The following is a 27,950-nucleotide window of genomic DNA, read 5'->3' on the forward strand; positions in this document are numbered from 1 at the left end:
AATCATTCAAGGAGGGCTAATTCAGTATAATTGGTGTTTCTATAAGAAGAGGGAATTTTGGACACAGACACACACAAGAGGAGACGGCAATGTGAACATAGAGGCAGGGACCAGAGTGACGTGGCAACAAGGCACAGGACATGGGGAGTCACCAGAAGCTAGAGGAGGCAGGAAGGACTTAGGACTTAGAGGAGTGCAGCTCTGATGACCCTTTATTCTCAGACTTTGCCCCCAGAACTATGGGAAAAAATATTTCTGTTGTTTTAAGCCCCTCTGTCTGTGGTATTTTGCTACAGCAGCCTGGGTGATAGCTGACCAGGAGTCCTCAAAACTGTCAAAGCTAGAGTTCCCGTCATGGCTCAGCAAAAACAAATCCCACTAGTATCCATGAGGATGCAGGTTTGATCCCTGGCCTAGCTCAGGGGGTTGGGGGTCCGGCGTTGCTGTGAGCTGTGGTGTAGGTCACAGAGATGGCTCTGATCCTGCATTGTTGGCAGCTCCAGCTCTGAATTGATCCTTAGCCTGGGAACTTCCATATGCTGCAGGTGCAGCCCTAAAAAGTTAAAAAAACAAAAACAAAACTGTCAAAGTTATCAAAAACGAGAAAAGAGTGAGAAATCATCACATCACAGAGGAGCCTAAGAGACTTGATGATTAAATGTCATGTGGGATCCTGGATGGTGTCCCAGGACAGAAAAAGGATATTTGGGGAAAACAGGAAATCTGAATCAAGTGTGACTTCAGTTAATAATGTGTCAATATCGGTTCATTAGTTGCTTTTTAAAAAGGACCATATTAATTAAAATATTAATATGGGGAATCATGTATCATGTGTGATTTTACAAGGCAGCTCTCTGGAGTCACAATTTTTCTGTAAACCTAAGGCTATTTTAAAAAATAAAGTTGATTATTTTAAAAGTGTAAAAAAAAAAAACCCCAGCTGTGAAATGAATAATAGAATCTTGGCTCGGTCACCTGCCAGTTGTGTAACCTTAATCCAATTATTCAGTTTCTCTGTGCCTCAGTTTCCTCATCTGAAAAATGTGGGTGGTGGAGCTTGTGCCACGTGGAGTTGCCCTGAGGGTGGTGGGCAATCAGGATCTGGAGTAAACGGAGCCATCATCTCCATCAGAGGTGAGGGGTGGCTGCTGCTGGACTGTTGTGTGAGTAGCAACAGACGGTCGGTCGGCTCAGATATCCCCGGGGGCCAGGGAGAGAGGTTGGACTCCCCTTCGGGGCAAAGTGCATACAGTCCTGCACAGCTATGTGTGCTGTGCCGCCTCGCACGAGGGGGTGGACAAGAAGAACTTTTTCTTCCTTCACTATGTTGCTACCCCTAGCCGGGATAAGCGACCTAAGAAGGGACCGCGTGGGGCGGGGACGTAGTGGGTATAAACAGGACACCCCTAAGAAATCATAGGTCTCCAGAATGTCATTTCTTTAATGTTCACCCTTGCAAGGGGCCCCGCAGATGAGGGAATAAATACAGAAAGTTGCAAGATGCAGCGCGCCGGGCCCCAGCCTGGGAAGGAGAGGAGATGCCTGTGTGCCTCGGTTTCCCTCGTCCGCAGACTGGGGCGGGACCCATTCCTGGGACAGTGTTTTCTTCCTCTTAAGAAAACGGAAGTCCCGGACCTCGGTTGGGATACTACTGTCCGCTAGGGGGCGCCGGAGTCCGCATCCCGGGGCATGAAAGACCACTCCCCCCAATCCAGGGGCTGGTGCATCACCCACAAAAGGGTCCCAGACCCCTGCTCAAGAGGGGAAATACCTGGAGGTGGGGGTCCTAAGAGGGCCCCTTCCCCCCCCCAGTCCAGGATTCCCCTCCTCTTTTCACCTTTTCTGCACCCTGATCTCCCAAATGGCCATTGTGCTCCCTCCCCAAGGAGGTAAACTGAGTCAAGGGAAGAAGGACCCAGGGGCTGTCCTGGTGAGGGGCGGAGAAGAGAGGGGGTGGCAACTGGCCTTCCAGCCCGACTCACTTGTGGCCCTTCCGCACCTGGGCTTGGAACGACAAGAGGTACCTGGGCTTGCTGAGCGCCGGCCCATCCTGCGCCCACAGCCCGCAGGTTCCACCTGCCACGCGCGGGCCTGGGGCGACAGGCCTGGGTCACAGCAGATTGATCTCATCCAGGTAGCGGGCCAGGACCGAGTCCCGCACGTCCTTGAAGACCTTGCGGATATTCTGTGTGTCCGTGGCACACGTGTAGTGGCTGAAGAGGCGGCGGGAGCGCGGGCCTTTCCTGCCTCCATCCGCGCCATCCACGCAGCCGGCGTACATCCTGGTGTACATGTCCAGAATGAACCTCTTGGCTGCCTCCGCGTCCTGCTTCGGGCCTGGGGGCAGGGGTGGGGGCAGTCAGGGAACGCGGTGACTCGTGGCAAGCGAGAGATCCTCCCTCCCGGAACCAGTGCCCACTCTGAAGATCCTGTTCCCAGTATGGGCGACATCACAGTTGCAGGGCCCACCCACCAGGTTTCCTCCCCCAACCTCCAACGCAGGTCGCCGCCATCTTTTGCCTTTCTAGCTGGTCACATGGCTCAGGCCCAGCCAATAGGAGCATCAAGGGTGGGCTCGGTTGGGTCACACGACCTGGAAAGGACCAGTAAGACTGGTCTCTGGGACTTTGAGCAGAACTGTGTTGAGAAGAGGCCCTCCCACTTGGCTAGGTTTGAGCTGGGGCTATGGGAATCCAAAGCTGCAGAGAAAGACATCTTGGGGAGGTGTATATGAGGAAACCAAAGCCAAGAGAAGAGGAGGAATGGCCATCCTGATGAGGCACACTTAGGATTCACCCCGCCACACACCCATCTCTCATTCGTACATATAATGTGTGTGAGTTAAGGGCTTTTGGAGCTCAAGACCTGGCCCTGCTACTTACTGGTGGGGTTACCTCATATGTTAACCCACATAACCTCTGTGAGCTTTAGTTTCCTCATTTGTAAAATAGGGCTCATAACGGGCCCAGGCCTCCCCGAGGATTTAACATAATCATGTCTAGTGCTCCGAGCTCAATAATCACAAGGCTTCATGAATGTGTGCTATCTATCATCAGTCTTTCAGAAAGGCAGGTTTGCATAGTGGTTAAGGCCAGCCAGCTCTGAATCCAGACAAACTGGGTTGGAATCCTGCCCCTGCCACTCACTGGCTGTGTGACTTTTGGCAAATGATTGTACCTCTCTGAGCCTCCGTTTCCCGTCGCTGTAGTGGTAAGAATGAGTGCTACCAAATAGGAATTTTTAATGAGTGCTACCAAATAGGAATTTTTAATGAGGATTAAACAAGTCAGTACAAGAGGGTACTTCCATCAGTGTTAGAAGGTTTAGCGATTATTGGTTTATCATTCTTGTCATGACTATAAGGCCAAGAACCAGAGATGAGCAAAGAGTGCTCCAGCCTCTGCATCTGGGAGAAAAGGATGAGTTATGTGGGTTCCCTTTGACCTGAAGGAAAACAAACCCTCCTCAAAACTATCCCCTTTATTCCTGTTCCCAGACTCTCCAAGCCGTGGTCCCACTCCAAGCACTACCGAGGGGGTGGTGTGGGAAGGCCATGAAGGGTGTCCAGGCCACCATCATGGAATTGACATCTGATGCCAGACCCCAAGTCTTGTAGGTATGATTAACTAGGGTTGGCCACGTAGGTTGTGACAGACCAAGGGTCACACCCCTGGTGACATCACCAAAACTTACATGCCAAGCTCACCCTCAGGGCTTCATTTACCATGGTTGATTGTGTATTAGGAAGAATAGTGCCCCCCCAAATTCATGTCCACTCAGGACCTCAGAATATGGCCTTCTGTGGAAATAGGGGTCTTGCATATGTAATTAGTTGAGTTAAGATGAATAATTAATTAAGTTGAAATGAGATCATACTAGATGAGGATGGGCCTTACATCCAATGACTGGTGTCCTTATAAGAAGATGAGACAACGGAAGCCGTGTGATGGCAGAGGCAGAGATTGGAGTAATCCATCTATAAGTCGAGGAATGCTAAAGAAGTGCAGGCAACCAGCAGAAGTTAGGCAAGAGGCCTGGGACAGATTCTCCCTCACACCCTCCAGAAGGAACCAACCCTGCTGACACCTTGATTTCAGACTTCCAGCTTCCTGAACTGTAGGGGGAAAAAAATCCCACTGTTTTCAGCATCGAGCATGAAGCCTTCTGTTATCTTCTCCCCATTCTACAGTGTGGGGGAAGCTGAGACTCGGAGAGGTTGGGCAGCAGAAAGAGCTAGGTCTGCAACTCAGGTCTGTCTGTCCAATGGGATTTGAAACCCCACTGACTCCAGGCTGGGGTAGGGCCTGGACCAGCATCTCTCTTGGGAGCTGCTTTGGAGCAAGTGAAGGGGATGGAAAGTTCTAGAACCACTCACCCTGGAAACTGGGGAAGTAGGTAGCCAGGTGGGAGGTGGGGATCTTCTCCTCCAGGATGTCGGTTTTGTTGAGGAAGAGGATGACAGAAGTGCTTTTGAACCAGGGCAGTTCCAAGATGGTGCCGAACAGGGCCAGGCTTTCCTTCATTCGGTTCTGGGTTGGGAGGCACAGGCAGGTCACTGATCCAGACAGCCAGCTTGGCTCAAACAGGACCCCTCTCCCATCTAGCAGCTTGAGGCTCCCCACTTCCCGCTCAGCTGGGTCTGAGGGTGGTGTGGCCAGCTGCCTGTGTATGCCTGGGATGGTTTTTGTGCCTTTACTGGTTTGGCTGGTGTCCCCCCTGCCCCAAATTCATGTCCATCTGGAACTTCAGAATGAAACATCTTCAGGGTCTTTGAGGATGTAATTAGTTAAGAAGCAGTCACCCTGGAGGAGGATAGGCGCCAAGTCTAATGACCGATGTCCTTATAAAAAGGGGAAATTAGGACACAAGGAGATACCCAGGTGAAGATGGAGGCAGAAATAGGGTGATGTGTCTACGAACCAAGGGACACCACAGATTGCCAGCGGCCACCAGAAGCTGGGAGAGAACCTCCTTCATAGGTTCAGGAGGAACCAACCCTATAGACACCTTGACATGGGACTTCTGGCTTCCAGGACTATGAAACAATAAGCTTCTGCCGTTTCAGCTCTGCCCCCCCCCCCCAATACCACCTTGCCTCCCAGTTTGTGCTACTTCATCACGGCAGCCCTAACAAACTGGGACAACTCCTGTGGCTGGACTTGAGCAAGATCTGTGTCAGACTAACCTCAGGTTGATTCTATCTGAAAGTCAAAATTATAATATCCGACCCTTGGATCCTGAAACTATGTGAAACTTTAACCCCAAAAAGTGCATATGTCAGAGATAATAATGTGCCCAACCTTCATACTGGGTGTTAATTAGGAGCAGAGTCCACAAAAGAGTGACCCCAGCCTTTCTGAATAAAAAGCACGACACTGTCCTCATCCCCACAGCACTGTCCCTGTCCCTGACCCACATTCCCAGGACAGCTTATGCTGTGCTTTAGACGTGGGGGAGTGGACATCGTGGGGCTTGAGTGTCCAATTGTGTGTGTGTGTGTGTGTGTGTGTGTGTGTGTCCAGGGTCCTGGTGTCACAAATGCTTGTGGATCTGTGTGTTGGGGTTCAAGGGTCTGACCACAAAAGAGTGGATGGTGAAGCTCAAAGCCACGCCAGACACACAAAGGCCCACTCTAGAGTGGCAGTGGGGCTTCTTGCTCCGCTGCAGGACCCTGGGCCAAGGAGGCGAGGTGGGAAGAGTGGAGGAGACAGTGCCCCGAAATCCCCCATGGCCTCTCACCTCTTGGTTGTTTTCCTCCAGACACTGGTCATATTCACTCAGCGAGGCTAGGTAGATGAGGGCGATCACATTCTCGAAGCAGTGGATCCACTTCTTGCGTTCTGACTTCTGGCCCCCAACATCCACGATCCTACCAGAACCACCCCTTTTCAGAGCTCAGGCCTAACTGGGACCCCGCGATGAGGCACCTGGACCCCAGTCATGGCTGGGACATGCCATGATAAAGATTAAGAGCAGCAAGAATAAATAGCAGCCGCTTTGTGTGTTACTGCATTTCCCCACATGGGGCAGGTAGCACTATTGTGCCCATTTTACAGAGGAGGAAACTGAGGTGTACAGAGGAGAGGGGACTTTCCCAAGCTTCTACTGCACTGGGCCAGCTGGTTGGACCCATTCTCAGTCTGCCCTGGAGCCGTCTTGGTTGACCTGCGGAAAACTGCAGAATGTCTCCAGAACTCAGTTTCCCCATCAGCTATGTTCTGGTGGACCATGGGAGTATCCAGTGGCCACACAGATGGGTAAACACTATCTCCTCTGTGTATGGAGGGCCCTCCTCCGCCCCCCCACCACAACAACAGCCAGAGCCCTCCCGCCTTCCTGTTCTCTCTTCTAAGAAATGTGGGTTACTGATAAGAAGCCCTGCGTCATTTCCGTGGGGATGCGACCATTACTCAGGCAGCCGGCAGGAAATGCCAGAAGCCTCAGAGCGAGAAGAGACTTGCCCTGGTGTATGGGAGGAAAACCTAGGTTGGTGCTTGTGACTCCTGATTCCCGACACTGATCCCTCTCAGGATCTTCAGACCCCCCTCAAATCCCATATCCAGAGTGAGATGGAGGGACAGTGGTTGAAAGCGGGGTTCTGGAGACTGAGACAGGTAGGGGGTATGCTACCTGAAGCCTCCCGGCTTGGAGTTTCAGTTTCCTCTGAGCTTTCTCCTTTGGCCTAAGAACATACGCAAGTTTCCCAACCTGAAAATCCCCTCCTCAGCCAGCCTTCCCTCTGAATTTCCCCAACTGCTACTTTCACTTCTAATCTTTTACCAATTCACCAACTCATCTATCTATTCATTCATCCATCCAACCACCCACTCAGTCACCTAACTATCTATCTATCTATCTATCTATCTATCTATCTATCTATCTATCTATCTATCTATCTATCTATCTATCTATGTATCCATACACTCATCCATCCACCTACCCATCCACTCACTCATCCATCCATCTATCCACCTATTGATCTATCTATCCATCTATCTATACATACATATACATATAAAACCCATCCACTCATCCATTGATCCATCTATCCACCCACCCATTTACTCATCCATCCATCTATAAATATATACATAATACATACATGCATACACATGTACATACATCCACCCATCCACCCATCCATCTACACATCCAATAACTCATCCATTCACTCATCCATCCATCTATTGATCTATCATCTATCTACCTACCTATACATACATACATACATACATAAATACACCCATCCATTCACCCATTTATCCATTCATTGATCCATCTATCCATCCATCCATCCATCCACCCACCCACCAGTCCACCTATCCATTTACTCATCCATCCATCCACCCACCCGTTCACTCAATCCACCCACCCATCTATCAACCCAATGATCTATCTATACATACACCCATCCAACCATCTACCCATCCAATCACTCATCCACTCGCCAATGCATCCATCCATTCACCCATCCATCAATCCATCCATCCATCCACCCTTCCATCTTTCCAACCATCCACTCACATTTACAAACTTCCACTCTGATCTTCAGCTGATCATCACTAATGAAGCAGGAGAATCAAACGCAGCCCTCACTTTGAGGGGCTCTCCATCTAGTGGAGGAGACCCAAGGCAAACAGATAAATTATGAAAATTATGAACTTCCCTGGTAAAGACTACTGTGGAGGCCAGAACAGCATGGAGGGTGGGGTGGGCATTCAGGCAAATAAGGGATCAACGTGGGTATGTTGAACCCTGTAGGGTCTTAAGCATTATCTTGCACCCTCCACAGCTCCCTGCTATCCTCTTGATAAAGTCACTGAAGAGTCTCTAAATGCCAATCCCAGAAGTTGCTTCTCTCTCTCTCCTTTTTTTTTTTTTTTTTACTTTTTAGGGTCGAACTCGCAGGGTATGGAGGTTCCCAGCTTAGGGGTCCAATTGGAGCTGTAGCTGCTGGCCTATGCCACAGCCAAGCAATGTGGGATCCGAGCCATGTCTGCAACCCACACCACAGCTCACAGAAACGCCAGATCCTTAACCTACCGAGCAAGGCCAGGGATCGAATCTGCAACCTCATGATTCCTAGTTGGATTCACTTCTGCTGCACCACGAAGGGAACTTCCAGAAGTTGCTTCTCTTGCTGCATTCTCCCTGACCTCTCCTTGGCCTTTAACACTGGCTCTCACTCTGCCTGGACCACCCTTTGCTGCACTGGCCACCCGCACTTCTGTCTTCCAGCTCAGGCCTGTGTGCATCCTGCCAGCCCCCGGATGCCCTAGACCCCTCAAACCAAACCTGCCCCAAATGACTTCACTGTCTTATCCAACACTTCCCACCCCACTGCCACCATGATGGTCCACCATCTGCTCTGCCATCTTGATGGGGACCTCATAGGGAGTCATTTGTGAGTCCCCACTCTAATTTCCATGCTTCTCTGGTCCTGCCCATTCTACACCAGAAACAATTCTTGCACCATGCTCTCATTTCCATCCCCATGGCCACTGCTGGCCCTTCCCAATACTCTCAGACTGAACCATGGCCCCTGCCTCGTCCTGCATTTCCTGACTGCCAACCTTACCCCTCATTGGCAACTACCTCATTGGCAACTACCGGGATCACCCTCTGAGCTTCCCCAGCCCAGAATCAATCCCTTGGGTCTAGCTGTGACCACAGTCTTTTCTTCCTCCTTCCCATCACCCTCTAAACTAGTGAACTCCTAGTCATTCTTCAATGCTCTAATACCAATGGCCCCTCCTCCAGGAAAACCTCCCCTCCAGGAGATCTATAGGCTCAGTCTAGGCTCCTCCAGTTCTCAGTCCTGACTACATGGGAGGCTGGAGGTGTCTATGTCTAGTTTTGCCTCCTCAGCTCCCAAGGGGCTGAGAGTAGGAAGCTCATACTCATCCCTCAGCACCCCAGCTCCTTTGCTCCTCCTACAGGAGTCTTCCCCACCCACCAGGTGCTGCACTCACCGCAGGTTGGTCTTCTGCACAGAGAAGCAGTACTCGTTGATGCCGGTGGTGGGCATGCGGCTACGAAGCACGTCCTGCGCGGTGGGGATGTAGCCGTCCTCAGTGATGCGCTCCAGATTGGACAGGTAGCTGTGGAGCCAGAAGCCCTGAGGCCCAGCCTGGCAATGTCTCTTCACCTCTCAGAGCCCCCACCCAGAACACCATGAGGACCCAGCTGGGGGAGGAGAGCTCCAGGCTAGGGACCGGGATCTCTGGGGTCCCCCGACGGCTCAGGTGCACCACTCCGAGGCCATGGGAGCATTGGAGAGAAGCAGCTTCACCCTTAGTGCAGCCTGACCCCAAGAATAGTCTTACTGGGGAAGGCACCACCCCTGGGTGAATTGTCATCCCAGGTGCATCACTGCCCCAAGAACAGTGATGGCATGGGAGCACCAGATACCCAGCATCATGCCCAGGACAGCATGATAATGAACAGTGTCACCCTGGGGCAGTGTCATCCTTGAACAGTCACCCCAAAATGTGCCATCAACTCAAAAACAGGGTCACCCCAGAAATGACGTCATTCCAGGAACAGTGCTCCCCAGAAGCTGTGCCACCCCGGGGAGCAGCGTCACCCTAGGTACAACATCATCTTGGAGCAAGATCATCCACAGTATCCCCCGCAGCAGGAACCGGTGCCTGGGGCCCTCTGCTGGCGCTGATCCCTGGGACTGGGTCTCCATTGGCTGCGCCTCGGCACCACCTCACTCCACACCCCAGCCCCACTCCCAGTCCCTCGGACCCCAGACTCACTACACTGCCGAATCGAGCAGATGGAACTCGCGTCTTCGCTCATAACAGGCACGGATGCCAGCGTCCCTCCACAGCCACTGCATGGCCACGGCGTAGCGCTTCTCGAAGGTGGTCACTTTGTAGGGGTCCTGACTCATGACCAGGCTGGCGTGGTGCTGGGGAGGGAGGGACAGATGAGGGGGTCAGAGCAGCTGGCTGGGTGGGCTGCCCTCCCTGGATGTCTCAGCCCCCTTTCATCCAGGCAACTGTCCACGGAGGGGCAGCAGGGGGCATGCATTGCAGGGAGTGCCAGTTCTGGGGGACCCTGCGCGGGGCCCCCCTCCAGCCCTTTATAAGCCATGGGGCTTTGGCTCCCAGGAGGTAAGTCACTATCTGTTTGCTCTTCTTCCTCAGGGCAACCTCTGCTCCACCTGTACTTTCTCTGTAGCAGAAGCAGGCACTCATGTTGTTCAGACCTCTGGGATGGCCTGTGAGTGTGCACGGGTGTGCCTGGGTGGGTGCACACACGTGTATATGCAGGCGAGCGTCTTCATGTATCCATGGGCATATGCGTGTATCTTTATGGTGGATTTGTGTGTGCACGTGTAGGTATATGTGTTTGAATTTATGTGTGTGTATGCAGTTGCGCTTGTGGGTGTGTGTTGTGTGTGTATGAGTCTGCAGGCACATGGATGTGTGCTTCTGTATGCATTTGCGTAGGTGTGTGCATGTGTTTGGGTGGGTGGATGAGTGTTGCACATGCGTTTATGAGGCAATGACCCTCTCTATTGTCTGGGTGTTGGACGGAGAGGGTGTCAAAGGAATAGGAGAGTCAACGGAGTCCTGGTAGGACCTAGGACCCCAGGACCAAAGAGGTGGCCGAAGACACTTTTGGTGTCTCTTACACATCCCTTATGCTCCAAATCTATTTCTAGATAGATATTCAATGGAAATGCATGTATTTTCATAAATATATTTGCAGATGACCTAAATGTCCAACAACATAGAATAATACAGAAATAATACAGAGTTCCCATTGTGGCACAGTGGAAATGAATCCAACTAGGAACCATGAGGTGGGTTCGATCCCTGGCCTCACTCAGTGGGTTGAGGATCTGGTGTTGCTGTGAGCTGTGGTGTAGGTTGCAGACGCAGCTCGGATCTGGTGTTGCTGTGGCTGCAGCGCAGGCCGAGCAGCTGCAGCTCCAATTCAACTCCTAGCCCGGGAACCTCCATAGGCTGCGAGTGCTGCCCTAAAAAGCAAACAAAACAAAACAAAACAAAAAAAAAAAAAACACCACCATGGCATTCTCTTATACTGGAAACGAACAAATCACAACTATGCCCCAAAAGATAGATGGAGTCACAGACAGTCTGTGGAGCACGGAACAGACATAGAGAATATTCTGTAAAATTCCACATATGAGAAGTTCAAAAACAAGCAAGGGGGGTTGCCCTTGGAGGGTAGTGATTTCCGGAAGGGGCCTTTGGGTATGTTTTGCTTCTCGCCCTGGGCAGTGGCTACATGTGTGTGTTTGCCTTGTAATGATTCCCCAAGTCTGTCAGTTGCATCTTCGTTTGCTTGTGTGTTACAGCTCAATTAAAGTGTTATTTTATTTTTATTTTATTTTATTTTTTTTGTCTTTTTGCTATTTTCTTGGGCTGCTCTCGCGGCATATGGAGGTTCCCAGGCTAGGGGTCGAATCGGAGCTGTAGCCACCAGCCTACGCCAGAGCCACAGCAACGCGGGATCCGAGCTGCGTCTGCAACCTACACCACAGCTCATGGCAACGCCGGATCGTTAACCCACTGAGCAAGGGCAGGGACCGAACCCGCAACCTCATGGTTCCTAGTCGGGTTCGTTAACCACTGCGCCACGACGGGAACTCCAAAGTGTTATTTTATAAAGCAAGGTAGCATAACCAAAGCTGATGGGTGGTTAGGTTAGTGGGTGCTCATATTTGGTCTTCTGCTTGTGGACTAAATCTTGAGCCAATTGCTTTATCTCTTGGAGCCTCCTTTTTTCTCATCTGTAAAGTGGGGGTGGTGGCATCCAGCTGAAATGGGTCATTGGGAGGATTAAAGAATCATACTACCCACTAATCCTTTCTGAGCCCATACTACATTTCAGGCCCTGTTTGAAATCTTTAAGAATTTTTAGGTTATCACATTCTTATATCAGCCCTAGAAGGTAGGTACTACCAGGCTCCAGTTGATCTTCCAAAGTCTTTGGATCAACACAGATTCATACATTAGAAGCTTTCAGATTTTAAAACAGTGATATGACCTCCTTCCTGTTAGGATGGCTATTATAAAAAAAAATAAACAGGAGTTCCTGTTGTGGCACAGTGGAAACGAATCCGAATAGGAACCATGAGGTTGCAGGTTCAATCCCTGGCCTCACTCAGTGAGTTAAGGATCTGGTGTGGCTGTGGCTGTGGTGTAGGCTGGTGGCAACAGCTCCAATTAGACTCCTAGCCTTGGAACCTTCATATGCCATGGGTGCAGCCCTAAAAAGACAAAAAAAAAAAAAAAAAAAAAAAAAAAAAAAGACAAAACAAACAAAGAGTTTCCTGGAGGCTTGCAGCCGCTACAGAAAACAGTATGGAGGTTCCTCAGAAAATTAAAAATAGAACTGCCATATCATCCAGCAATCCCACACCTGGGCGTATATCCAGACAAAAGTATAATTCAAAAAGATACATGCTGAGAGTTCCCTGGTGGCTCAGTGGGTTAAGGATCTGGTGTTATCACTGCTGTGGTTCTGGTTACTGCTGTGATGCAGGGTCCATCCCTGGCCCAGAAACTTCCACATCTCAGGTGGGGCCAAATAAGTAAATAAATGATTTTTAAAAATGAGATGTGGAGAAATTGAAACCCTCATATGCTGTTAGAGGGGAGTGCAAACTGGTACAGTCACTGTGGAAAACAGTGTGGAGTTTCCCCCCAAAATTAAAAATAGAACTATTCTATGATCCAGCAATTCCACTCCTGGATATTCACCCAAAAGAACTGAAATCAGGATCTAGAAAAGATATCTGCACTCCCATGTTCCTTGCAGCGTTATTTACCATAGCCAAGATGTGGAAAGAACCTAAATGTTCATCAATGGATAAATAAAGATAAAATGGGTATATATGTATAAAGATGGAATATTATGCAGATTTTTTTTTTTTTTTTTTACTTTTTAGGGCCGAACCTGTGGCATACGGGAGTTCCCAAGCTAGAAGTCAAATCGGAGCTGCAACTGTTGGCCTATGCCACAGCCACAGCCACGCCAGATCCAAGCTGCATCTGCGACTTATGCCATGGCCCATGCCAACTCCGGATCCTTAACCCACCGATTAGGGGCAGGGATCAAACCTGCATCCTCATGGATAATAGTTGGGTTCATTACCACTAAGCTAAAATGGGAACTCCTGCAGTCTTTAAAAAGAAGGAAATTCCACTACAGGAGACAATGTGGATGAACCTTGAGGACATCATCAAACAAGGCACCGAAGGACAAATCCTACATGATCTTACTTATAGGAGGCATCTAGAATAGACAAGTTCATGGACATAGAGGGTAGGATGGGCTGGGGGAAGGGAGTTGGAGAGTTTCCATTAGGCAAGGGGAGTACATCCTACAGTCATTGCATCTGCTGTTGCTCATACTGTATCATGCCCTTGAAATTGGTTAAGAGGGTAGATCTCAGATTGAATGTTCCTAACACAATAAAATAAAACTTTCAAAGGGAAGGGTGATGTAAGTCAGGGTCTGCACAGAAGGCCCTCCCCTCAGGAGTGTGGTGCAGGAATCAGGAACCAGCCCATACTAGTATTTCTGAACAAAACACGTGTTGACTCAGGACTCCTACAGGGCATCATGCGGGTCCACAGGGGACACAGGATGTGGGAGGGATGATGGCGTGCTAGGTCTGTGCTACCTATAATACACAGCAGGATGCCAGGAAACCCAGGTGGGGGGTGATTCTTAACAATGACTTAGGGGTCCCGAGGGACATGGCTCTGGCCTGGGGGTTTGAGGGGACACGGCCTGGACCTGGGGTGGGTGTGAGGGGGACACAGTCTGGCTCCAAAATCCTAAGGGACCCCCTCCCTGTGTGTTGCCCGCCTGGTGAGGCCCTGGGACACGCACCTTGCTCTCAGGCCAGCTGAAGGGGATCTGCAGCCGGTCCATGGCCTCGATCATGGTCCGCATGGACACGAAGATGTTCTGGTAGACCAGAGGCCGGAAGCTCTTGCGGTCCTCCTCTGAGTAGCCGGCCCCATGGATGATGCGCATCTGCTTGATGAACGTGCTCTTCCCGCTCTCGCCAGGACCTGGGGAGACACAGTGGTTAGCTTAGCCCTTGAGGACCCCCACTACCCGCAGAATCCCGGGTTCCTATCCCAGCTCAGAGAGCCAGGGTGAGCATCTTCACGGCTCTGTGCCTCCGTGTCCCCACCTGTAAAACGTGGTTCTTTTTTTGGGGGGAGGGGCTTTTTTAGAGCTGCACTCGCAGCATATGGAGGTTCCCACGCTAGGGGTCCAATTGGAGCTGCAGCTGCTGGTCTATACCACAGCCACAGCGACGCAGGTCCTGAGCCGCATCTGGGACCTACACCACAGCTCACGGCAATGCCAGATCCTTAACCCACTATGCCAGGCCAGGGATTGAACCTGTGTCCTCATGGATGCTAGTCAGATTTGTCAACCACTGAGCCACGATAGGAACTCCAAAATGTGGTTTGAAATGGCCCTGCCTGCTGGGTGGACATGAAGGTTCAACCATTACCTCAAAAGGTGCACCCAGGAGGGCCAGCAAACAGTCTTCAGAGAAAGCCAGCCACCAGCCTGTTTTTGCATGGCCAGCGAGTTTTTACCATTTGCATGGTTTTTACATTTCTAATACTTTTCATGGTTACAGTTTTTCCTTTTTTTTTTTTTTTTTTTTTTTGCTGCACCCTGAGGCATGCAGAAATTCCTGGGCCAGGGGTCTAACCCGTGCCACAGCAGCAACCTGAGATGCCGCAATGACAACACCAGATCCTTAACCTGATGAGCCACCATGAAAGTAGTTTTTACATTTTTGGGTTTTTTTTGGTCTTTTTGCCATTTCTAGGGCCACTCCCTCGCCATATGGAGGTTCCCAGGCTAGGGGTTGAATCAGAGCTATAGCCACCGGCCTACGCCAGAGCCACAGCTATGAGGGATCTGAGCTGTGTCTGCAACCTACACCACAGCTCACGGCAACGCCGGATCCTCAACCCACTGAGCAAGGCCAGGAATCGAACCCGCAACCTCATGGTTCCTAGTGGGATTCATTAACCACTGAGCCATGATGGGAACTCCTACATTTTTTAATGGTTACAGTTGTTGCTTTTTTTTTTTTTTTTTTTTCTTTTTTCACTGCTCCACAGCATATGGAGTTCCTGGGCCAGGGATTGAATCAGAGCTGCAGCTGTGACCTATGCCACAGCTGTAGCAATACCAGATCCTTAACCCACTTTCCTGCGTCAGGGATCACAAGGTTGCCTCCACAGAGAGAAGCTGGATCACTAACCCACTGTGCCATAGCGGGAACTCCAGTTTTTGCATTTTTTAATGGCCGAAAGGAATCAAAAGAACACTATTTGGTGAGAAGTGAAAATTACAAAAAATTCAGGTTTCAGGAGTTGCCGTTGTGGCTCAGTGGTAATGAACCCAACCAGTATCTGTGAGAACTCGGGTTTGATCCTTGGCCTTGCTCAGTGGTTTAAGGATCTGGCATTGCCATGAGCTGTGGTGTAGATCTCAGATGTGGCTCGGATCCAGTATTGTTGTGGCTGTGGTATAGGCCAGCAGCTGCAGCTCTGATTTGACCTGTAGCCTGGGAATTCCATATACCAAGGGTGCAGCCCTAAAAAATAAATAAATACATAAATAAAAAATCCATGTTTCAGCATTCCTAAATAAAATTTCATTACCCATGCCAGTTTGTATACAACAGCAAAGCTGAGGAGTCAGAGAGATCCCCTGGCTTGCAAAGCTAGACATTTACTACCTGGCCCTTTTCAGGAAAAGTCTGTGAAACCCTGGCTTAGAGCATGCTTCAACTTAACTAAGAGCTACATTCTTCAGTATTATTACCAATCATCATATTTACAGCAATTGTGATTATTACTATTATTTGCCATAATAAGTTCAGGTAGAGAAAGTTTACTGAATGAAATACAGTAGGATCAATAGATGGTGACTACTACAGCTGAGTATTGTGGATGGCTTCTTGGTGGCTGAGTTCTGAAGGTTGGGCGAAGGTGGCTCTCATGCCAAGATCTGGAGGAAAGGTGCACCAGGCAGTGATCACAGCATATGCAAAGGCCCTGAGGCGGGTCAGGGCTTGGTGAGTTGGAGGAACAGTGAGGAGACCCTAGTACCTGGAGCAGAGGGAGTGACGGGGAGAGGGGGAGGAGGTGAGGACAGGGAGAGGACGGGTCAGGTCATGCAGGGCTTTGGGGGCGGCGAGGAGGACTTGGACTTGGGCTCTTTTTTTTTTTTTTTTTTTTTACCCAGAGGGACTCCCCAGAGGGCTGTAGCAAAGGAGAGGCGGGGCCTGACGCTTATGCTCACGAGTGCCCTCTGGTGGCTACTCCGGGGAGGACAGACTGTGGGATCAGCCAAGGTAGGAAGAGGGGACCTGGCCAGATGGAACTGTACTGGTCCAGGCAGGGGATGATGAGGCTGGACTCAGGTGTCGGCGTGGAGCTGGAGAGGAGGGGACATAGGTACGAGATATTTGGGAGAGAGGATTCACACAACCTTGTTGATGGACCAGAGTGGGGGGAGGGGTCCTTCTACAGAATTTACAGGGCCAAGCGCACAGTGAAACCACAAGGCCCTTTTGAGGGCAGGAGGCTGTGGGACTGCTGGGGTCACACACGTGCAAAGCTGGCCCTGGGTCTGTGATAATAACACTAGAATCTTCAGGAGCTCAGGGGCCTGAAGTTTAAAGAGCAAGCCCTGGCTCCCGGCTGTCTGAACCCTGATATCTCCCTCTCTGAACCTCAGCTTTGTCATCTGTGAAATGGACATGACAGCCAGGTGAGAGGTGCTGGCCCAGGAGGCTCCTCCATCATCTTGTCACCCTGCTGGCTCCTGGGGGACATGGGTGCAGGATCCTTCCAGGGGCAGGAGAGGGGCCTGGTGCAGGAGGAAATGGGATCAACAGCAAAAAGGGAAGGGGTGGCAGGGTTGGAGCCAGAAAGAGGAACTGGGAGTGGTGGGAGCACAGGCGGGAGGACAGGGGTGGGAAATGGCAGAAGGGGGGGCCTCTTGTATCACCCCGGAGGCTCCCTGTTTCCTGAGGGTGGTGAACGCAGGTCTGGGAAAAATAGTCAATTTTCTCTTGCCCTAAAGGACATGGGGAAGCCATGAAAGCTGGCAAGATGTGTAGGTGACAGGACCCTGGCAGGCTCACCACCTGCTCTGGATCATCATGCAGGGGGGCTTTGCTTTTTAGTGGGACTCAAACCCACTGAAGTTTTTAGGAGGTAAAAAGGTATCAGAGCTGCAACTTTACTCACAAACAGTTCAGGGAAAATAAATATGTATGTATTAAATATATAAATGTATATATAGCACATTAATTATAGATGCGATTAGGCACTGTGTAAATTATAGGTATATACACATATACTAATACAGTGTATATACGTGTGCGTAGATAGACAGATAGATAGATAATAAGCAAGAGAATAAAAGATGTGGTAAAATGTTATTTGTGGAAGAAGCCAGATGCGACTTTTCTATAATTCTGAAATTATTTCAAAATGAAAAGTTAAGAAAGGGGGGGAAAACCCCTAAACGCCCTGTGAGATTCTGCGTTGGAGACTGAAACAGAAAGGGCCTTGGCGGAAAAACCATTGACAATTAAAATCTGAAGTCGAGTTCATGGACATGTAACAGTGTGGTTCCCATATTAACAATATCTCAGCTGTGACAAGCCTGAGGTGCTTATATAAGATGTTACTATGAAGGCGAAACTGTTTAGGGGAATGCAAGAATTCTCCATACCATCTTTGCCACTTTTCTGTACATCTAAAATGATTCCAGGAGTTCCCTGGTGGCTCAGTGGGTTAAGGATCCTGCATTGTCACTGCAGAGGCGAAAGTTCGATTCCCAGCCCGGGAACTTCTGCATACTGTGGGACTGGCCAGAAAAATACCCTAAAAATGAACAAACAACACACAAACACCACCCCACAGATCCACAATCAGAAACACTTCAGTAGGGTCTCAGATTTGGGAATCCCTTGGGTTGCAGGAAGGGCCACAACAAGCTCACTAAATATTCCTACCTGCCACGGGACACCTGAATATCACTGGCAGTGAGATGAACCCACAGCCTGGGAAACCTGGGCTGGTCTCTGGCACTTCTGCCATTTGGAGATGGACAAGGTGGTTGTGAGGGCTGGGTGGTCCCCATGCACCAGATCGCCCAAACCCATGAAAGCAATGGCCTTTGGTCCTACTTTTCATGTGTGGAAACTGAGTGCTGGATGGGCTGGGTCATGCATCTGGTGAGTGGCCAAACTGGACTCCAATCCAGTTCTGTCTGAGTCTAGAGCTCATGGGCTGTTTGATGATCATATTGGGAAGTTTCCCATGTGCAGCCTAAACCACCATCACCATCGTTGTCATCCTGGCGAGTGCGATTTAACTTATGGCATCTGCCAGACTCTGGGCCAATGTCCTCTGTGCATGACCTCGGTCCATCCTCACAAAGATCTGCACTGTTTTCCCCTTCGTGGAGGTGACATGGGGGCTCAGAGAGATGAAGTGACCTTCCCAGGGTCACACAGCTAGTAGAGAAGCAGAGACGTAAACACAAGCCCTTAAGGATCTTTCGCCAGCAAAATAGGATGCAGCCAGCAGGCCGAGTCAGGTATCATCAAAATATCAGGTAATGTGATGTTTCTACAGACATTCGGAAGCTCAGCAGCTCCCATGGGTGCTGCCAAGCAGTGGTGAGACCCACAGTGGAGGACTGTACTCTTGGACCTCCCTCTGGGTTGCCCCAAAAGTGTGGAGAACAAACAAAGATCTCACCAAGCAACAGTTAATTTTTTTTCTTTTTTGGCCACCCCGTGGCATATAGAGTCCCTGGGCCAGGGATCAGATCCAAGCAGCAGTTGCAACCTAAGCCGCAACTGCGGCAATGCTGGATCCTTAACATACTGTGCCAGGTTGGGGACTAAACCTACATCCTAGTGCTCTGAAGCCTCTGCCGATCCCACTGCACCACAGCGGGAACTCCAAGCAACAGTTAATTTTGTTGTGAAGCACCATTTTTTTTTTCTTCTCTTCTCTTCTGTTTCATTAAAGAAAAAAAATCGTGGTCGCCACCCACAACATGGATTTTGTGATTCATGAGCGGGTCACAACCTGAAGTCTGAAAAACTCCACTTTTACAGCTGTGACTCTCCTGGAGCCACTGAGGATCCGGGAACCTCTCCGCCGCCCCTATCCTAGTATGCTCCAAATGGGGCTGGGGGCTGTGTGGAGAGGTGTTTCCACCTGGTGAAGCCTCACAGTCCAGACGGGAAGTGATTGCTTCCTCCTGGGGGGTGGGTGAGGAAGTGGCAACTCATAGGGGACAGGAGCTGTGCCAAAGCCTGGGCATCACGAGATGCCGTGCAGCTCCTTTCAAGGGGAATGGCAGCCCCGGCCCTGCCATCCCCTCTTGGGAAATAGGGCTACTGGGGCACAGCTCTGCCTCAAAGCTGGCTGCAGACCCCAGAGCAATCCTGCACCTCCCTGGGCCTCGGTTTCCCCATCTGTCACTAGGCTTCTGTAGAGGCACAGTCACAGCGTGATCAAGCTCATGGACTTTGGAACTGGAATTCTACATTCCAATCCTGGCTGTGTGATCTTGGGCGAGTCACTTCACCTCTCTGTGCCTCAGTTTCCCCATCCGAGGATAGGAGTGATTCCTACCTCATTTAATACAGACAGAGCTGGCTCCTTGAACTGCTTTATTCTGACTCCTCTCCCTCCTCAACATGGTGACCACTTCCTGTCAGGGACAGACCCCTGGTCCCTTGGCCTTCTTCCTCAAAAGGGTCAGCTATCTTCCAGAAAAAAAAAAAAATGACTTTTGGATTCAATTCCTGTTTTTAAGGAGGGCAGGTGTGGAGCCAGCCCTCAGGGCTTGAATGCGGGTGGTTGAAATCACAGTCCACAGGGCCTCTGTCAGCACTTGGGCACGTAGACAACCTCCCCTGCCCTCTTCCTTCCCCCACAACAGCAGAAGGGGCTTCATGCTTTGGGGCTGGCTGTGCAGTGGTCAGAGTGATGGGGCAAGGGGCTTTCCTAGTTCCGAGAAGACATGGTACGGCTCTGGGGAAAATCACCCCTGAAACAGGATTCATTCATTCATTCACTTATAAGCATGCATCGGATATCTGCTCTATGTCAAGTTTACTGTACTCCTGTACTAGAAAATGGGGCTACAGGAGTGAATAAGATGGACATGGTACCCACCCCTGTGTAACTGGAGAGACAGACAATAAACAAGAAACCAAAAAGACAATGGAAAGGATATCATTGAGAGAGTGCTATGAAGAAAAATCAGGCAGAGGAAGAAGGATGGAGCCAACTTTAAAGGTAGGGAAATTAGGGAAGATTTCTCTGAGGAAGTGACACTTAAGCTGAGACCTGCCTTGAGGGAGAAGATTGAGAGCACCTGGCAGAGCAAAGGCTTGAGGGAGGCTGAGAGCCCTTGGTGGGGAGAATGGCAAGTGCCAAGGCCCTGAGGTGCAGTTAAAGGAATTTGAGATGTGCAAGGAAAGGTCACTAACACTGACAGATCCCCCAGCCCTACAGGTCAAGAAAAAAGGATCAAAGACAAAGAATGAAAAAGGAGACATCATTACAAATCCTACAGACATGAAAGGAGATAACAAGGGAATGTTATAAACACACCTGTAAATCTGACAACTTTGAAGAAATAGACAAATTCTTTGGAAGATACAAATAACCAAAGCTCACTCAGGAAGAAATAGCCTAAATAGCCCTATTTATTTAAAAAGAGTAAATAATATATCATATATACTATCAATGTAATGATAGCCTAGCGATTAAAGAAAGTGAATAGAGATAGCTGTTAAAGAAATTAAATTCTTTTTTTTTTTTTGGTCTTTTGTCCTTTTAGGGCCGCACTTGCGGCATATGGGGGTTCCCAGGCTAGGAGTCAAATCGGAGCTACACCACAGTTCATGGCACTGCTGGATTCTTAACCCACCGTGCAAGGCCAAGGATCAAATCCACAACTTCATCGTTTCTAGTCAGATTAATTTCCACTGCACCACAACAGGAACTCCAAAGAAATTAAATTCTTTTTTTTTTTTTTCAAAGAAGTTAAACTCTTAATGAAAATCTTCCAAGCTCAGAGAGCTTCGCTGGGGTCCCGTGCCCCCTGCCCTCTCTCTCTGCTGCTCAGGGCTGCCCTTTCCTACTGAGCAGGAGAAGAGAGAGGGTGACCATTCAGATGACCAAGCTCTTTGCTCCTGGGGGCAGGCAAATGGGACTTGAGGATACCCAGGACCTTCGCAACCACACTTCCAGGACTCAGGCACTCCCAGAGGACCCTCCAAGGTTGAAGTCCCTGGGGTTAGGCCAGTGGGGCCATTCGCAGGGCAAGATGGCTGGGGGAGTGGACCCATGTGGACGATAAGATGTGAGGTCTCAAAGGTCATAACCTCAGAGACTTCCAATCCACCACCCCTGTGTCACTCCTACTCCCTCACTGTGTTCTATTTTCCTCCTATTCTTCTTCCCGCCGGAAATTATTTTCTCTGCATGTTCGTTTAAGGCCTTAACGGCTGTCTCCCTCACCGGAAGCTGAAATCGCTGAAGGCAGGGACGGCTCTTTGTCCTCTGTTGCTGTGTCTCCAGGAATTACTCAGTACATCTTAAATGAATGAACCAATCAATCAATCAGAGGCACTTGGAAGTGCTCTGCCCACAGGTCAAGCCTTCCAGAGAGACTGGAGGGTCCTGGATGCTCTGGAGTCAGAGGGCCAGACGGAGGTTCCTGGGCCTGGGTGGCTGCAGACCTGAGCTCACTGCCTTCCCCTGAGCTTACAGTGGGAGCTGGGCCTGCCCGGCAAGAGCCACCTGTGCTCCGCCAGATGCTCCGCAGGAGTCCAGGCCAGGGGACCAGCCCACAGCTCACCCCTTGGGATGAGGAAGTGGGCCTCAGTCTACTCATCCCGAAAGTGGGCTCCCAGGAGTTACCCGCCCGGGTGTGGCGAGGGCCCTAGACTCACCGAGCAGCAGCAGCTTCAGCTCCCCACGGTCCCGCTTCTTCTGCTCCAGGAGGATCTTATTGATTTCCTGGTCGATCCGGACCGCCGACTTCTCATCTTCGGTCAGGCACCAGGGGCAGCAGCGCCAGGTCAGCGAGCGGGCCATGATGCAGGCCTCAGCGGGCACGAGGCGGCCTCGGCATCGCCCCTGCCCCTGGGGAAGGGCACCCCGCCTGGGGCCGCTCTGGGTGGGACTCCCGGCAGCCGGCGTGGATGGTTCCCCTCGTTGTGGGGGTCGCCCCCCCAAGGGACCCCCAGCTTCTTGGCCTCGAGTGCCCGGCAGCCCAGCTCCCAGCTCAGAGAGGCCTTTGTGCCAAGTACAGGAAGAAGAGGAGGAGGAGGAGGAGAGGAGATGCGGGCTCAGGGCTCCCCGCCCATCCCCAGACCTGCCCGGCCCGGCCCGACAGGTTGACGGCAGCAGAGGGCGAGGTGAGGTGGGCGCCCCCGGGGAGGGCGGGGCGGTGAGGGAAGGCCCGGCCAGCTGCAGTCTGGGTCTGGGCCTCCTTCCTCATTCTGGAGAAGGGGTGGACCTCGTCCTCCCTGGGCCTCTGACGCTGGCCCTGGCCCCCTCCCTCTCCCCCTTCTGTGGGCCAATTAGAAGCAGTCATCAGAATTCCAGTAATGATCTTTTATTTTAAAAAAACAAAACCCCAAAAACCAGCCCTGGTAGCACCTACAGTTTCAAGTGCTTCTGTGCATGTGTACAGGTGGGGGTGGTGGTGGTATCACTCGCACAGCACCCTAAGTCTGGCCATCCCCACCCACTGCGCAGATGGGGACACAGAGGCACGGCCTCGTGGTGACTCCCTGGGAAGCCGGCCCCCACCCTTGGTGCCCCAGGGTCTCAATGAGGAACAGGTAGCTTTAGGGACAGGCCATTCGTTCTTCCTGCAATCATTTACACAATGCCTACTGTGTACCAGGCATTCTATGGCACGGCAGGGAACAAAATGACAAAATCTCTGATCTCCCTGCCTGACACTCTTGACAGATAGATAAAGAAATTCATTAAATACATGTATATGCGAGCCTTTCAGATGGCAAAATATTGTGAGGGAAAAACAAAGCTGTGAAGGGGGATGGGAGATGGGGGGGTGAGGGGCACATTTGTGGCTTGAAAAGGGGTCAAGGAGGATCACTCTGACAAGATGGAATTTGGAACGAGGAGGAGAAGTCGGGCAGACAACTTGTACATAGGGGGAACTTGGGAGTCGAACCCGCTTCCCAACAAGACCCTGAGACCCTTCTGCCCTGACCCCTCAGCCCTCAGGACCCTAGAAGTAGGAGGGGACACAGGGTGCACACATGTGGCTGCTTCCTGTACTGTGACAGACTGTCTCCAATCTGGCACAACTTTGCTGTGCTTGGGTGCAGAATCCTCTTTGAGACATTCTAGAAAGTTCCAGAATACCCCTCCTCCCCAGAGACAGAGAATCAGGGAGCCCCTGGGACCCTCACAGATTGTACTAATGAAGCTCAGAGAGGGTACTTCCGTGCCTGGGGTCACACAGTCACAACTGCCTCCTTCCACCACACCCCAGCCTGCACCCATGTGGTTTTCTTTGCTGTTGATTCATAACGACTGGCAGATGGGAAGTTCGATAGGGGCCCAGGGGCCCGTTGGGTCACTGGGGCCAGCAGGCGCTGCCCTGCCCACCCCCATTCCCACCCCCAACCGGATGGCCGTGAGGAGGGGTTCTCCCCAGGGCTGAGGCCTGGGTGACTTCCCACTCCCGGCAGGTGAAGAAAAGCAGAAATTGGTCTAGGCCATGCAGAGCTGGGCGGATGGCAGCAGATCAGAGCCAACCAGCTTGGCAACACCAGACGGGAGGCCAGGCTGAGTCACAGACTGGAGAGCGGATGGGATGGTGGGGCGAGGCCCAGGAGTGCCAAGGGCTAGCTTCTCTATCCGTTTCCTGATGGACACCAGTTCCCCAACATGTCACACAGGGCTAAGATGGCCAGCACTGGTCTAATACCTTCCATGGCTCCCACTGACCTCAGGAAAAAACCTACAACTCAGTGCCTAGATCCACTCTCCTTCAGGGCCCCCCTCTGTGAATTACTCCAGCTTCCAACAAATCCACTTCCCAGTTCCCTAAATAGGCAATCTGCTTCCTGGCCCCATGCCAGGTGCCGTTGTGGAGGTTGTGTGCCTATTTGAAAATACACAGAGGGAGTTCCCACCATGGAGCAGCAGAAACAAATCCGACTAGTCTCCAAGAGGATGCGGGTTCGATCCCTGGCTTTTCTCAGTGGGTCGGGGATCCGGCATTGAGGTGAGCTGTGGTGTAGGTCACAAACGTGACTCGGATCCCACGTGGCTGTGGCTGTGGCGTAGGCCAGCAGCTGTAGCTCTGATTCGACCCCTAGCCTGGGAACTTCCATATGCTGCGGGTGCAGCCCTAAAAAGCAAAAGAAAGAAGGAAAGAAGGAAAGAAGGAAAGAAAGAAAGAAAGAAAGAAAGAAAGAAAGAAAGAAAGAAAGAAAATACACAGAGAAAACACATAAAATATGAATATATAATCTAACAAATTCCTGTGACACCAACAACCACATGATCCCCACTGAGGTCAGGGATAAGGGCATCAATAGCCCCATGAGGGCCCCCGGGTGTACTTTCCAACAGGAATCCTCTCTTGCCAGGCAGGCAGCATGGCCCTGACTAGTACAGTGTTTCCATGTTGCGGGGGGGGGGGCATACTTTGTGGTAAAAAGATTTATTTGGATAGAATATTTTACCCACAAAGTACCCCTGCCCCCCAACACAGAAACACTGTCTTAGTCAAGGCAGTGCAACATCACTGATTATTACAGAAATGCAAATCAAAACTATGATGAGGTACCACTTCACACTGGTCAGAATGGCCATCATTAGTAAGTCCACAAATAACAAATGCTGGAGAGGATGTGGAGAAAAGGGAACCCTCCTGCACTGTTGGTGGGAATGTAAATCGGTAAAACTGGTATGGAAAATGGTAAGGAGGTTCCTCAGAAAACTAAATAGAGAATTACCATATGATCCAGCAATTCCCTCCTGGGCATATACCCAGACAAAACTTTCATTCAAAAAGATACATGTGGAGTTCCCGTCGTGGCGCAGTGGTTAACAAATCCGACTAGGAACCATGAGGTTGCGGGTTCGGTCCCTGCCCTTGCTCAGTGGGTTAAGGATCCAACGTTGCTGTGGCTGTGGCGTAGGCTGGCGGCTACAGCTCCGATTCGACCCCTAGTCTGGGAACCTCCATATGCCGCGGGAGTGGCCCAAGGAACGGCAAAAAGACAAAAAAAAAAAAAAAAAAAATACATGCACCCCTATGTTCACTGCAGCACTATTCACAATAGCCAAGACATGGAAACAACCTAAATGTCCATGGAGAGATGAATGGGTAAAGAAAATGTGGTACATATATATAATGGAATGTTACTCGGCCATAAAAAAAGAATGAAATAATGCCATTTGTAGCCACACATGGATGCAACCAGAGATTCTCACACTAAGTGAAGTCAGACAGAGAAAGACAAATACCATATGATACCACTTATCTATGTGGAATCTAAAATATGAACCGAAGAAATCTGTCTATGAAACAGAAACAAACTCACAGACAAAGAGAACATACTTGTGGTTGCCAAGGGGGTGGGGTTGGGGAGGGATGGAGGGGGAGGTTGGGGTTAGCAGATGTAAGCTGTTATACATGGAGCGGATAAACAACGTCCTACTGTGTAGCACAGAGAACGATATGCAATGTCCTACAATAAACCATAATGGAAAATAATATTTTAAAAAGTGTATACATAACATGAATCACATCGCTGTACAGCAGAAATTAACACAAGTTGTTCTACAGCAACTATACTTCAATTTTAAAAAATATCCTTTCTGGCGTAATGAGGAATAGGATGTTTATATAGTTTCAAAGTACCTCGCATTCCTCAGCGGATGGGAGTGTTGGTAACTTAGGGCCACACCCGAAGTCATGCCCCCTCCCACCAGGGCTGGCCCAAGCCTAGGGAATCACTAAGGTCCATCCCCTCCCTTTATTACTGATGAATCAAGAATTTGATTCCACTTCTGCGTTTATATCCAAAAGGACAGAAAGCAGGGTCTCCAGCGGGTACTTAGCACCCATGTTCACGGCAGCAAAGTTCACCTTAGCCAAAAGGAGGAAACACCCAGGTGTCCGTCGCCGGCTCTCTGGGCCGGCTTCGTGGGCGAGGGACCCGTGCTCCGAAGGCTTTCAGTCTTAAAAACCTCCTGGTGTTGTCACAAAAGCCCTGCATTTTCACCTTGCACTAGCCCTCCTGGCTGGACCCGCCGCGGCTGGGGCTCAGGTTCCGGGGCGCTGCCTACCGTCAGAGCAACGGCCTGGCGGTTCCCTCCCGGTTTTCCTCTTCGAACGGTGTTGCGGAGAAGACCTCTCGGGCGTGTGCATGTTCGAGCTGCAGGTGGGCCGGCGAGTGGAGCGCGGGAGAGCGGCACCTGCCGGCAGCGAGGGGCATGACGGCCAGCGCCGACGGCCGCCTCCGCTGGCTCCCTCCCTGCACCTGCTGCCTGAATCCCACTCCCATTGTCTGCCTCCCCCGGGGGACCAGCCCATTGGCTACCCCAGGACCAGTGCAGCCCCTTTCCCCCCGGCCTCCGATCCCTCCCAATCCCAGTCTGTCCTCCCCGTAGCAGCCACCAAAGAGGGTCTGTGAGCGCCTAGGTCAGGCTCTACCCTACTCTGCCTACAGCCCCCCAGGTCTCCCACTTCCCACCAAGTAAAATCCCAATCATCCCTGCAGCTCACAAGGATCTGAAGAACCTGCCCGTCCTCTGCCTGCCCTCCCCTCCTCCTTCTTGTCTGCTGGATCGCTGCACTTCAGACACTAGGGCTTGCTCTTCCAACTCAGCAAGCATGGTGCTGCCCCAGGGCCTTTGCACCAGCTGTGTCCTCTGCCTGGAAAGCCCTTCCCTTAGATCACAGCACGGCCTCTTCCCTTCACATCTGCCAGAATCCTATTTGAATGCCACCTCCTCAGAAAGGCCTTTCCTGAACAGCCTGTCTGAAACGGCCACTATTGCTCTTTATGCCTCTTCCCTGTTTTTCTTCATAGATTAAGTCATGGTGTTAAGTGCTGTCTTCTCCCTGTATCTGCAGTGCATAGGACAGTGCCTGGCACACATGGGGACTTCAAGGCATTTCCATCCCACTGATGAACGAGTAAACAAAACTGGAGGGGAGAGTTTCCTGGTGTTTCAGCAGGTTAAGGATCCCTGTTGTCACGGCTGTGATGCGGGTCTGATCTCTGGCCCGGGAACCTGTGCATGCCGCAGGCGCATGCACAGCTGGTGGGAGCATGAAATGAGGCAGCCGCCAGTAGAAACAGTCTGGCAATTCCTCAAATACTTAAACATAGAATCACCACGTGACCCAGCAATTCTACTTCTGGGTTTATACCCAGTAGAATGAAAAGCAGAGTCTCAAAGAGATACTTGCACACCCGTGTTCACAGCAGCATGACTGATAGTGGTCAAAAGGTAGAAACACTCCAAGTGACTATCAACAGACGAATAAACAAATATGGTCCATCCAGACTGTGGAATATGATTCAGCCTTAAAAGGGAAGGAGATTCTGATACCTGCTCCAACGTGGATGGATGGAGCTTGGGGACATGATGCTCAGTGAGAGAAACAAGACACAGAAGGACAAAGACTCCACTCATATGAGGTCCCTGAAGGAGTCACATTTATAGAGAGAGAAATAGGATGGTGGATGAAAAGACAACCCACAGATTGGGAGAAAAAATTTGCAAATGAAATGACTGACAAGGGATTCATCTCCAAAATGTACAAATACCTCATGCAGCTCAATACCAACCAACCAGCCA

General features: G+C 50.7%; 1 protein-coding gene across 1 annotated transcript; it reads right to left on the reverse strand.

Moving 5' to 3' along the window:
- Positions 1,418–26,504, reverse strand: GNA15 (G protein subunit alpha 15). The gene is made up of 7 exons (XM_005654729.3): positions 22,037–26,504; positions 13,885–14,069; positions 9,765–9,919; positions 8,973–9,101; positions 5,740–5,869; positions 4,376–4,529; positions 1,418–2,337 (listed from the first exon to the last, which is right to left on the reverse strand). The coding sequence occupies exons 1-7, from the start codon at positions 22,179–22,181 to the stop codon at positions 2,111–2,113; spliced, it is 1,125 nt and encodes a 374-aa protein (XP_005654786.3). The 5' UTR covers positions 22,182–26,504; the 3' UTR covers positions 1,418–2,110.

Source organism: Sus scrofa, chromosome 2 (assembly GCF_000003025.6).
Source record: "Sus scrofa isolate TJ Tabasco breed Duroc chromosome 2, Sscrofa11.1, whole genome shotgun sequence".
In the NCBI taxonomy this organism is placed as follows: Eukaryota; Metazoa; Chordata; class Mammalia; order Artiodactyla; family Suidae; genus Sus; species Sus scrofa.

What these genes read in the sequence shown, in the direction of transcription:
- GNA15 (XM_005654729.3), bottom strand. Translation starts at nt 22,181, where the DNA reads ATGGCCCGCTCGCTGACCTGGCGCTGCTGCCCCTGGTGCCTGACCGAA. An exon ending in TCAGCTGGCCTGAGAGCAAG is followed by an intron (nt 9,920 to 13,884) that starts GTGCGTGTCCCA and finishes CTCCCTCCCCAG; the next exon opens with CACCACGCCAGCCTGGTCAT. An exon ending in CTGCTCGATTCGGCAGTGTA is followed by an intron (nt 9,102 to 9,764) that starts GTGAGTCTGGGG and finishes CTGGCTCCACAG; the next exon opens with CTACCTGTCCAATCTGGAGC.